Source organism: Ostrinia nubilalis, chromosome 3 (genome assembly GCF_963855985.1).
Source record: "Ostrinia nubilalis chromosome 3, ilOstNubi1.1, whole genome shotgun sequence".
NCBI lineage: Eukaryota > Metazoa > Arthropoda > Insecta > Lepidoptera > Crambidae > Ostrinia > Ostrinia nubilalis.
Genome location: NC_087090.1, coordinates 9,470,705 through 9,483,981, shown reverse-complemented (window position 1 = coordinate 9,483,981; position 13,277 = coordinate 9,470,705). Strand labels below are relative to the sequence as shown.

At 47.8% G+C, this 13,277-nt stretch overlaps 1 protein-coding gene across 7 annotated transcripts in view; it reads left to right on the top strand.

Moving 5' to 3' along the window:
* The window catches only part of LOC135087863 (protein muscleblind), a 152,543-nt gene that overhangs the window by 135,361 nt on the left and 3,905 nt on the right, over positions 1-13,277 (top strand). The window contains exons 4-11 of one of the 7 annotated variants that reach the window (XM_063982696.1): positions 3,915-4,082; positions 4,910-4,993; positions 5,783-5,959; positions 8,124-8,213; positions 8,401-8,442; positions 8,521-8,644; positions 9,927-9,979; positions 13,175-13,259. In XM_063982696.1, the coding sequence (XP_063838766.1) occupies positions 3,915-4,082; positions 4,910-4,993; positions 5,783-5,959; positions 8,124-8,213; positions 8,401-8,442; positions 8,521-8,644; positions 9,927-9,979; positions 13,175-13,259 (823 nt within the window). The remainder of the gene's footprint in view (positions 1-3,914; positions 4,083-4,909; positions 4,994-5,782; positions 5,960-8,123; positions 8,214-8,400; positions 8,443-8,520; positions 8,645-9,926; positions 9,980-13,174; positions 13,260-13,277) is intronic. The other 6 variants (XR_010260923.1, XM_063982697.1, XM_063982698.1 and 3 more) reach the window with 6 other exon arrangements.

Sequence of the window (13,277 nt, the reverse complement as noted above, 5' to 3'; positions counted from 1 at the left end):
GCTTACTTCGGAGCTGATCTAAAGACTCATTTTTACTTTATTAGTTTTTAGAAGGAGCTATAAAGCCGGGATAAACAAGTAGTGACCGGCGCCGCGGCTAAAGTGGCCGAGACAACTGCGCGCACGATGCATATTTTAGAGTTAAGCTACGGCGGGCGATGCAAACTTGTCGGGAACTTCACCAGAGTGAATAATTCTTACTTTAAGGCTACTTCGAACTTTTTCCTACTAGTGTGTTATTATGATATTTTACTTCCAAACTCAGTGAGTCGGGAACACGGATTTGAAAGAGAAGTCGTTTACGGTCGTTTGAATTGTGTGATGGTATCTTTAACATGTGGATGTCAAACGTTGGCGCTTTGACGCTATGTTATCACGGTTGTTTTTATGTTGTCTTGGACATTTAACCGGCTCAGTCGGTTGTGAAATGTGCGTTTGACGATAGCGAGCGCGTGGGCGGGCGGCGTTACGTCAGCGAGCACTCGGGCGCCGCCCAACCGCGCGGCGAAAAAACACCGGCCGTAAACACGCGCCCCTCTCGCATGACGCCTCATTAGCCACTCCCCTGCGCCTCTATAAATCATTTTAAATTCAAATTCTACTTACTTTCAGAATTGACTTTGCTTACCTAATTCCCATGGCAACCACAAAATTTCGCAAATTAAATTTTACCTTTCCCTCGCTTTGGCTTCTCGGCGAAAAATTATTTGTGGCATCCGGCACCGGATCTCGATTCTGATCGTGTTAGCCGCTCTTACGCCGCGAATCAAAATAGGGACCTCGATTAATAAATCACTGAATATACCTGCATATCCCCCTTTTCTTCCCTGATTGATGGTATGATTCTTTGATTGTAACGAGCAATGCACCAAAGCATTGTAAACGACTAAGATTATCTAGTTACTAAAAATGATAGTAAAGAATCTCCAGTCATTAAATGCTTTAAAAACAAAGCAGCGAGAGTCGAGTTCCAGCGGGCGGGTGGGCACTCAGTCACGTGTGCGGCGCAGGAGTTGGCACGCGGCTCCGGCCGGTTCTATTCCCGGCTGTCCCTGTTCGACAAATATTTTTGGCACTCACTTTAGTGCGTACAAGTGTGCTTCGGGCGGTATCGTGACGGGAGCGTGTCATTCATCGGCTCGTTATCTCATTGTTTTCCTCGGGTGTCGATTTGCCGCGTCGCGTGTCGCTCGGCCAATGGCAGAGGCGACGCGAGCGTGCGCGTGCGGCCGCGCTCCGCCGACGGCGTGTCGCCAATCCATCAATCGTGATCGAATGTTCTGATCGATTAACGACCGCGCGCCTTGCATTCTCCGCGCCCTATTTGACGCCTAGTTTTATTGTGATAGATAGTTCAGTGCACACACTGTGCTAATTAACTGTTTAGCTAGGGATTAATTGATTCGAAACGACTTCAGCGTATGAATCACCAACATTACGGTTCATCGTTTCATTGCTCTCACATTTTCATGTAGAGCTTGCAACTTTAAAGCTTCATGTAAAATGAAACACTGACGTTAAGATAATGCTGCACGCGACCGCATATGAGGCGTCGTAACAAGGGTGCCGAACTGGCGAGTCGTGCCGGCTGCCAACAGTCGCCGCTCTCGAGGGCTGTTCGTTATACACGTCATAGTTCCGAGAGCACTTGGCTCCCGCAGCACTCGCCGTAACGAGACGCCCGCCTCTGTTCATTGATGTCATTTTTGCTTTAATCGACCAACTGTGCCAAGTTCGGACAAGAACAACCCTGATCCAAATATTCACTCTTTTTAAAAAACAAAATTAAATGCCCGCGCATTTTCTTCCCAAAACACCATTTCCACGAAAGTAGACATGAAACCGACTCTCCGGCTAACCCCTTATTGTATTGCAAGTGCGCATTGTTGTGTCATAAAGGACACTGAGGGAAGCGCGCTCGGTTTGCTCCTCCACTATCACACAAAAATGTTATTAGTTTTGGGCGGTTATTGCCCACCCTGCGCCCAGCCGACCCTCCCATCGCTTCTCCCAAACAAATAAGATCAGATTGAAAGATTTTGTTTTAATCCACGCGGCCTAACACGGTTATAAGCATCATCCATTCCAATGATCTGCATCCATTTATTTTGTAAAAAAAAGGGTGTAATTGATGTTCTAAAAGCGCTGAATTGGCCTATGCATAGTGTGTAGATGCATGGATGTACGTGAGCAGATAGAGGTGATCGAAGAGCAATTAATGTATCGTAATGTGTGCGCCGGGCAGCCGGGCGGCGGGCGGCGCGGGCCATCCGTCTCTGGCGACGCGGGCATCCGTCACGCTAATCGCTGCGATACACCTGCCGGACGACCCCAGTGACCGGCGCATGAACGAAGCGATACAAAACGCTACCCCCGCTAATAGCGAGCCGGATAAAACACGATACTATTCCTGTCGCGTATTTCACGTTCGACAATTTCACAAATCTGCCGACCGTAATTCGTGAGTCTGAAAATGCACAGCTATTTTCCACCTCTTTACTACAATTGGTCCTATTGTGTCAACTTATGTCTCGTCTATGAAATAGTTATACTATGGGAATCCCTGATTGATATCGGCTATCGGTTAGCTCTTATCTCAGTTCAATTTATTCAGTCAACATTGACCTGAATAGGGCGCTCCAACTGTTAAGTTAATAATAGTCAAATCCGTCCCAGCTAATAAATCCGAGTTTGATAGAGCCGACCAAGTTATCATAGATATGATGAAAACGTGATCACCCATTGAAGTTTCACAAACGGGTTGCTAGGAGTCGAAACTCGGCTAAAGTAGACGGCGCCGAGTAACAGGAAATAATAACTTTATCCCGAGCTTAAACTGCGAGAGGACCGTCCAACTAACATTATGCCTGCCAGTAACAAGTTAATCTAAATGCAGCCGACTGCTTTCACTAGCTAGTTGTAGCACGCATCGCACAAGTTTAATAGGTAACCGACAAATTTGGAACAAGCCTGCATTTGATGCGGCCAAAGATTCATACTTTGCTGTCCTCGATGTATTCCGACTCGGTTTGTACGTTTAAATAACTATTCCGATGCTATCGGATGTGCTTTAAAAAAGTTACTCTATAAATCACTCGGGAGCCGCTCCGCGGACATTATCAGTAAGCGCGTCCCCAAGTGTAGTACTGAATATTCAGATGGCGTTTGTTTGTATACGTATTTCTTTGGAACAGCGATAAGCGCTTTTCCGTTTTTTCACTGAATAAAATATTGCGCTAGAGGCTCGGCGTGCGACGATAAAACGTCCGCGAGGCTCTTCCCGTCACGTAGTGCGACAGTTAATTACGCGGATGTAAATAAATCATCATAGACGGGTGCGGCGGAGGGCTTCGATTCCGAAAGGCAATTATCTCGCGCCTCATTGACGTCGAAAATGAGCAAAGCGAGGAACGCGCCGCGCTCTCGACACGCCTCAGAAATATTTGACACCGCCTAAGACGCGGTTATAAGGAAAAATCGAGTGGAGGATTCTGGTGGCTACGTGCCCGGCTCACCGCAATTGTGATGCATGGAGGGATTTCCGCACATTCGCCTGATATTGAGCCGAGCCGAGCCGCGGCCGCCGCCCCGGCACATATTGCTTATCGGAGTGATATCGAATGAGGTCCGCAATTTTCGTCTATGCTCAAAGCCCAAAAATATCGCCTACCTGGAAGTACGTGCTTCTTATCTCAACATTACCCGCAAAAACTTCTTTCAAAATAGTCCATTGAATCAAACGCCGCTATCGCAAAAATTTTACCCATTGCTTTCGATGTTTGAATCGAAAACGATTTCTTTATGTATTTTTGTACTATGTAATGCGTAGGTAATGTCCGAAATTATGATTTATTTTTTGTGTATTTTGCTTGATTTAAGAAATATTGTTAATGGATTTTTTTTCCCATTTCCAGGGTCGGTGTAACCGCGAGAAGCCGCCTTGCAAGTACTTCCATCCTCCCCAACACCTGAAGGATCAACTGCTGATCAACGGAAGAAATCACCTAGCATTGAAGAACGCTTTAATGCAGCAGATGGGCCTCACGCCAGGCCAGGTGCTCCCTGGCCAGGTCCCCGCCGTGGTGAGTGCCTCTCCTCTTGCCTCCGCCCTCGCTTGAGCGATCGGTCCTCAACATTGTAGGTAAATCTGTGCACGCAACACGCAGCTTTCGGTGTACTCGCTACCCTGTATTTTTGAAGCATTCTTATTAAACCACGTAGTTTTTGGAGATAGCGTTTAAGTTGTGCCTCTTAAAACTAGCTGCAGTCTAAACTAACATTCATTCGAGTCAAATAATATCTAAATGTAAACTTTTAACATAATTCCCATACGAAGTTTTCTCTAGAACATATCATACGTGTCGCAAGTTAATGGTAATTTATTTTCCCCAAGAAAATTTTCTACGGTCGCGATGGGAAGTTTTCCACTTTAATTTTAACTTTTCTTTCAAGTGCGTGGTCTTCCAAACAAAATAAAATAAAAAGAAACGTATGCTTATTAGAACATCATTAATCCTCGGGCACAACTTAAACTTCGCTGCTGGTGGCCGATCGCTCCTTCCGCCTTTAGCATGTTGTACGAATCGTTCCTTAAGTGGCATGTCTACTTTCCAATCTTACTCACACTGTATAAACTGGGAATAGGTGGTAATCCAGGATTAATCACTGAAACACCCTTTTTCACTGGTCGCACTGTCGTCGCTATCGTGGCGGCCTCGGCCTAATACCTCGGCGTTCCTCCTCGCACCGCTATTCGTGTTAGCTTCGGATAGAGTTGAGATAGCAGCTGCTTTGGTCTCGGTAGTAGATCGACGACGTGGTGGAGCCCGGACGTACGCCGAGGCACTAGGACCTGGGGTGGATGGAACCTCGCACGATGAGTAGCGTGTTTGTGTGGTTTTGTGTCGAGGTGGGCGGCGTGAGCGGAACGGGTGCGGCCGCGAGCCACCTCACCGCGTTGGACCCGATCAGTCTCGCCCTGCTCACTCCGCAGGTAACTGCCGCCTCCAACGCGTCGCACTGCCGGCCACCGACCACCTACCATCGACCAAGACCACAGCCATCGACCACCTCGCACCCTGAACTGATCAACTCCGATGGCACTGCATATTTAAATATCGATAGAAACCCACTCACGCCTCGTCCTTTCCTCTTCTCACTTTCCTTTTCTCTGGTGGCCGGTATGTAGCTAGACTGGTATGCTTTTTAATATTTCAATTCTTTTATTACTGCATGCAAATGCTTGTTTTGGCTAACTCGACACAATGTAAATCTAATCTACTGATTCTGATGTAATGAACAATTTATTGTTAACCTTGCATTTTTTTGTTTCTATTGGTAATGGTAACGTGTGCTTGCAATTAGATTTTAAGTGTGTTTTTGTGATTGTGTGTAATAGATAGTAGCGGCAACATGAGTTTGGAATGGTGTTCTATTACATATTGGTTTCTAAATGACTTACAGCTCGCGCAGGTGGCGTTGCAGTCATTAAATTAAGTCCCTAAGAATCTAGATCGACGATAGAGCGTGTCTTTGAGCAGACCCATATAAGAATTTTCCAGCTTAGTTCTCTAATTATAACCACAAGAATAGTGTCACATTGCTCATGTCCTAAGATAATGTTCAGAATTGACTCCCAAAAGTCTTCTAGTCCAGTATTTTTTCAGTATTTTCCCGAGCGTTTAATAGATCATTATTCTTCGACCACCTGCGCGGCGCGTAAGCGTCTGAAGCCGTCATCACCTGGAAGCAACTTAACCGGCGCCGTCTGCTTGTGTCACAGGCGACGTCCCCGTATCTCTCGGGCGTGCCCGGCGTGGGCTCCACGTACCAGTACTACGCGCCGCAACTGGTGCCGGCGGTGCTGGGCCACGACCCGGCCGCCGCCGCCGCCTCGCCTCTCGGCGTGATGCAGCAGCCTGTGCTGCAGCAGAAGCTCCCGCGAACCGACCGCCTCGAGGTGAGCACGCGCATATTCTTGATATATCATCATCAGTAACCAAGTCGAGTAGCGCTTCCCAATGTTGTCACTTACGGGGACCGACGAAAGTGAAGAGGATGATGCATTAACTGTAAACCCCGCTTACTGATAGTGACCATTTATGTTTATGTGATTGGACTGGGTCGAATCTTTTTTATATCTATAATCTGTAACTGTATTTTTTAATCATAAGTAGCTATGCAAAAGTAATTACGAAACTTCAACGTCGAAAGACGTGACAAATAATTGAAACGCAAAAATGCGCTTGTTCTTGACAAAGCACTCCTTCATTATTTAAAATCTGTCAATAAGGATAAATCTGCTTAAGTAGGTATGAGAAGCATAAAAGGAAACGATTCTTAATTTTTTTTTATTCTTGTTTTATTTAAAAGATTGACCGCACTCAAAAATATTTAGGGTTATTCTAATCACTTAAACCTGGTCGTTATTAGTCGACGGGGCCATCCTGGTGTATCGTCCAATAAAGGTGTATTCACATTGCTACGTAACGTGGGCAGAAAGTGCGTCATCTGCATGGGACCGTGGTTAAGCCACTGTGTTTCAAACAAATGCCGTTCGCCCTGTGCACGCGACGAAGCAATGTGAGCACACCTTAAAGATAAGACAACCTTTTCAAGTAGGTGTAGTGTTTTGTGTTGTCGGTCCCCGATGCATTCTCGGCCGTGGGCCTACGCGCGTTCCGTGCGCGCGCGCACTGGCCGGTGCGACGCGCGAGCGCTTTGCGAGCAGCAGCACTCGCTTACTCCCTCTGGTGAAGGAGCTGTGCCAGTAGACAAAGTAACATCGCTACGGCACACTTTCGCTTGAACTGGCTCTCCCAACATGGCTAGCCATACAAGTGAATGTTTATAAAATGGTGCTCTAACTGAACACTTCATGAGATCTACGGATGTGCCGAGATCGTCAGGCCAGCGAATTTCTGGGGACTAAAATCATAGATATTTTATTTCTCCGATCTGCCGTTGGCCATTTGATCTCGGCAAAGATGTAAAAAATCTTAGGTTCTTACACCTTTAGAGGTTTCGAAAAGCGATTCGAATATCGAATGTTACTTTGTCTAGGTAGGCTGCACTGTAGGCGCAATGACCTTATACACGCGAACTGACACTGTTGTCTGTTAGTTGTATACGGATAGCCGCTCTATTTTCACTTGCGCCCACAATGCAGGAAGGCCATGCGCTTAACAACCGAAATCGAATCCTTAAATCGAAAATGTATCATGAAATTATTTGAGTCCCTGAATAATTAATAACGTTTGAAAGTAAACTCATAACAATAATCCCTGAATAGATTCAAAATTGATAGACTGATGCGACGGATGCGTATAGTTAACGTAATTCAATCTCTCGTTTGAAAAAGATATTAAAGCGGCGTCGGGTCGAGTAAAATTTCAAAAGATCTTTATATGAGTGGTATAAAAATACCGTCATCGTAAAAGATCTTCCCACCGGTGGGATATTAGTTTCCATGATTAGAATTCCGTAATCCATCGATGCAACACTCGCTTCCGCGGTTAGAGTCCGGTAGGCGCGTACCCGAGTAGCAGCGAGTGTTTCGAGTCGGTTGAAAGGCGGCCGGGCCGTCGGAGTCGGACGCGCGAGCGGCGGACATCCTGGTGTGTGGTGGTGCAGGTGTGCCGGGAGTTCCAGCGCGGCGCGTGCAAGCGCGCCGAGTCAGAGTGTCGCTTCGCGCACCCGCCGCCGACCGTCTCCGCGCACGACGACGGCTGTGTCACGGTGTGCATGGACGCCGTCAAGGGCCGCTGCGTCCGCGACCCCTGCCGCTATTTCCACCCTCCCCTGCACCTGCAGGCGCACCTTAAGGCGCAGGCGCGCGGCGCGGTACGCCACCAGGCTGCACGCTCTCGCCTCGCTCGCTCGCGCTCGCTTCTCTTCTTCCGCTTGGTCTCGCTCGCCGCGACGCCGCTTTCGTTCGCAGGCTTTGTTCTGTTCAGTTCGCGCAGCCCGGCTCGCGCCACGCTTCCGTCGCACTCACGCTTCACTTTTATTTTATTTTTATTCTATCGCATAATATCACCTTACGCCGAGCTTTAGGTGTATTCTGTGCATCTACTACATCGTTATTGTTTCTGTCCCGTCCTGCGACGCTTGGCTTCACGTAGACGGCCGCCGCAGTCCAGCAGCCGGCAGCGAGCGCGACTTCGGAGCCGGGCAAGAAACGGCCGGCGCCCGCCGAGCTCGAGCCGCCACCGGTACAGCGCAGCTTTGCACGCTTCACCTCCGCTCCCAACCCCCTCCCGCCCGCACGATCCCTCCGCGCGCCTCCGCGCCGGCGCCGCGCGGCGACGGGCCGCCCCCGCCCCTCGCCGCGCGCCGCCGCCGCGACTCCGCCCGACCTCACCCGAGAACCTCCGCTCAACCGTCTGTTTCTCGTTTCAGATGGACATGAAGAGCGTCGGATCCTTCTATTACGATAACTTCGTAAGTATCCCGCCCGCCGAGCGCGAACCTCGCCGCGGCCGACTCGCTCGTCCACTGATCCCGTCGTCTCGTTCGCAGGCCTTCCCCGGCGTGGTGCCGTACAAGCGACCCGCGGCCGACAAAGCCGGAGTGCCCGTGTACCAGCCGGCGACGACCTATCAGCAGCTGATGCAGCTCCAGCAGCCGTTCGTGCCCGTGTCATGTGAGTACCCCGCGCCCGCGGCGTCCGCCCCGCCGGCGCTCACGGCGGGCGCCCCCGCGGCCCCCGCCGCCGCGCCCTCGCCGGCGCCGCAGCCGCCGCCGCAGCCCGCGCCGCCCCAGCCCGCCGCGCCGCCCACGCCGCCCGCGCTGCCCGACGCGCCGGCGCACGCGCACGCGCCCGACCCCGCCGCCATGGCCAAGGAGGTGGCGCAGAAGAACTACGCGGCCGCGCTGGCCTTCGCGGCGCAGCACTCGGCCATGGCGCAGGCGGCCGCGGCCTACACGCAGCAGCTCAAGGCGCGCGCGCAGGCCGTGCCCGGGCTCATGCGCGCGCCGCTCATGATGCGGCCGGGCTGGCCCGCGCCGCCCATGCACATGCCCGCCTACTACCCGCAGCAGTACATGTACGCCATGCCGCCGCCCACGCCGCCGGCGCACGCGGCGGCGGCGGCGGCGGCGGCCGCGCAGGCGCACAACCCCTACAAGAAGATGAAGACGACATAGAGGGCGCGGCGGGCTCGCCCGCGGCCGGCGGGGCGCGGGGCGCGGGGTCTCCCGTAGAGACTCGTACGTGTGCGACCGAGTGTCCCGCCCCGGCCTGTCGGGGCGGTTAGCGCTAGGCGTGTTGTCACTTTGTATTGTATTATTGTAAGGACGAAGCGAGAGGATACGCCCTCGCGGATGTCTCGGTAGTTTTACGCTATATTATCTATTCTATTGTGTATCTACTCACTTACCGTTATTATCCTATGCGTGTATATTTCTCGTATCTACGATCCCGGTAATAATAACGCTTGAGATGCATGACTGTACGTTTTTTTATTACCTCTTGTCGATCGTCGTTTCGTGAGTACCTATCGTCGTACTGAGAGTTGAGCGCTTGGTCCGTCGATCCCGCTACGTACACGCTTGTTCCCGGAGGAGTCCGCACGGGTGCGCTTTGGCCGATGTGTCGATCCCGTACCTAGTGGTTACCGGCTTGCAGCTGCAGGCCCGCACCTAACACAGCCTTCTAATTTTAGCATGGATAGAACCCACCACCCCTATACGTTTGGCTCATCAGGTATTATTCTCATTATTCTAGTGCTCCTCGTGTGTGCTAAGTGTGCCGGCGTTTTCAGTTCATCAGTAGCGCGGTGTCGACGAGCGTCGCCCGCTTTTTCTTTCGGTCGCACTATCTTTCTTATTTATTTGGACGCTTTCTGTTACATGCCTTCCAAATGACCGCTTCGGCCGTCGTCCGCATTGCAAATTCTTTGTCGCTTTTTGTGTCGGACGGCCAGGCTGTGCGCCTCCCAACGCGCCCTATGTGGTGTACACCGACGAGCGCGGACAGGTAACGAGTGCCGCGTGACCACTCCCGCACCGCACCGCATTCCGCTTATTAACGGCACTCTCCCGACTCCGACTCCGCCGCTCCGACGCTAGGCCTAACACGGCGGGAGCCTCGCCTCGCTCGCTCTAACAGTACGCTCCCCTCCCAGCGGAGCCACGGCACGCATATCACCTCTACCTACCTACGCAACTTAACTGCCGCTTTTTATACTCAGTTTACAAGCTCAATTTGTATTAAACAAGTTAATTCTAAAATAACGACTGAAAGGTTTGAGTGGCCTAATTTGATGAGACGAATGATCGCGTGACGTATGACGTGTGATCTGTACATAATGCTGGATAAATTAAAATTAAAAAAGACTTTGCAGTAACTAAAGACTTGAGCTTGCTTCACTATGCTTAGTAGACACATTTAGTTGTTTTAGTTCAATCTATCATGCTTCGAGCGGACTTAGTAGACTAAGCGCTTATTAATATCGAGCCACATACAACCAAACAACGTAACCACCGCTACTGAAGTTACACGGGTCAAGGTGCTTTATCGGCCTCACACGCACCACTGGAAGCTATGGCCGGCTTATCTTATCAAACCGACTACAATATTTCCTGTGCCTTCGAAATGCCTCACAATCAGGATGCGGTTTGTCCACGAATATAAAAATATCTTGCAATTGGATGAATCGAGTAACTGACACATGATTGGACACAGGACATGACCGACCTACAGCGGTCCAGAGCGATGGCGCTGCTTATCTGCCGTCTCACGTGTATCAATGTCATCATCCACATCAATCATTTTTACTCATTGTGCTGTAACTGTATCTATTTATAATGTAATGAACAGTTGATGCTAAAACTTACTTGTTGATGATTTTTAGTTTTTGTATAGTGAGACATACTTGCTTTCAAATGTGGAAGAAGTCACTCTACAGTATTGCCTTGCTTACACCCGGTAAGATACAATCAGCTTACTTTAATATCCTCAGTATAAGTGATTTTCCTGTTTTAAACCTATACTGAAACACGCCGCTTGTCACTGCATGTAAGATAACTGTTAACATCTCCAACTTAACTTACTAGTCTGACCGCGCACTACTGTCCAATGCTGACCAAGCGCTTCTAATCTGTTTTGTCTAATGACTCGGCCGTTTCAGTAAAGGTAATTTTAATAATGTAATAACGAAGCCAATTTACGGCCTGTTAAAAAGTTGACCGATCTATTGTTTTATGTAAAAGACAATAAGTAACTATTTTTATACATTATAATGATAAATTTTAATAGCACGGGTCAACTTCTTAGCAGAATGTATATGTATTTTCACCTTTGCCAGTGTCAACTATCAACCGCTAATAAGGGGGTTTTTGTTTCATACAATTTTATTATAACGCTTACTGTAATCAATTTATTTTTTCTGCGTAGTTGGTAGTTGAAATGACGTTGGTGAATAAAAGAAACGTCGAAGTGAGACCTAATCACGAGCGCTTTGCAGTTGTTATGAATGTAATCTGAGCTCGAAAAAAAGTATCAATTTGCTAATAGGTCGGTGATTCACTTCGACTTTTCTTTATTATGCTTAAGTGCTTAGCCGTTGCGGCTTCAATTCCTCGCTTACGACTTGTTGAAACCTCTGATGCTTATTTACAGTGTTCACCGTAGATGTAATAATTCCTAGGTTTTCTTTTGTTTGTCGTACAGTAACCGCACTCTCTAATGGTCATTATGTTGCAGTTTGTACTACCACTAACATGTCACGTCCAGAACTGTCATGTAAGCTAAAGGTATAAGTTTAATTTGTCTATTTACATCTAACCATGCCTACTTACCGATAAGCATGACCGTCCTCTGTACCTCTACTGAGACATCGGAGTACTGTCTGAATCATCACAGCCGACACACACGTCGCAACTTCCCCACACAGCCTCTTTAAGCTTTATTATAGCAACAGTTGGTATTTATGGGTACACTTTGGCGCTACAGAACCTCTAGAACGCCCTCGCCCTGGTTAAAGTTGTCTAGCATCATGCTTTAGCTTTTTTGTAAAATATAGTCACGCTTAAATAAGATTGGCTGCGCAATAATGATTATACTTCAAGCGTTCTGCATGCCATTTAGATATTATATATCCATACCTACTATGTGCATAGTGCAGCGTACTTTAACACTACTCTCTGACGGTAACGGAAACACGTTTATGAGATGATTAACTCTTTGGGCTCGTAATTATTAATTAATTTGTGTAAAGATAATTTTAATACAGCAGCAATATTACAATATAAAGGTGACACACATTGCATCGTCGCGCACGTAAATGAAAGAATGCTTGGAAGATCCAATCATATTGTGCAACGAATCTTGTAAAGTTCTTGTAATATTGAAGCAGCAACAATATTTGGTTTCGAGCAATTTGCCTTCCGTGTGTCCCGTTTTGTGTTGATTTATGTAGCGAATGAGAAACTACACACGCATTAAATTCAATCAGTAACAATGAACCGAAGTAATTAAATTAAAAATTATAAAGTAACAGACGTAAAACCATTAGAGCTCCGCCATTTTAGCATACCCTACAATCATAGAGTCGTAATTCGGACTTGCTCTTTGATATTACAAAAGCTGTTCCAGCGTTATTTTCCAGACGGCTGTGCAATGAGGATAATGTTCAATGTCAGATGTATGAATGTCTAAGAAGTGATGATATAGACTTAGAATTAACACTATTAACAAATACAGTTCGTCAACCGTCGGAAACTTTGGGTTATTAAAATAATTATACAACCTGACACTAATGCTCAGTGCAAAATATAGGTCACCATTATTTTGATATTAAGGCCAAGGCAATAAAAGTTCCGACTGTTAATGAAGTAGCTATTTAGTTATACGGACACGCCACACAGTTGTACCACAAATACTTGCTACTAATAAACCTTTAAAGATCGTAATCTGTACGAGAATGTCCCCATAGTGGTCGCAACAGTACCTTGCCGATCAAAATGCCTAAATGTAAGCCGATTTTAAAACTTTAAAGCATTGGTTGCTATATTTTTATATTGTGCTACATGACAACTGCAATAACAATGATCATCTATGGAATCTCGTGATTTTGTTGAACATAAAAGTATTGAGAGGCCAACTGTGTGGTTGTTCAAGCTATTAATGAGTAATGACAATACAACTGATATTTTATTATTGTATTTGCAGTTACTGGACACCCTCCCGGTGTGCCAAGATTTTAATCGACAAGGATGTACAAGACCTACCTGCAGATTTGTTCATATTCGTGAAGGTAATTTATGCAGTTTTT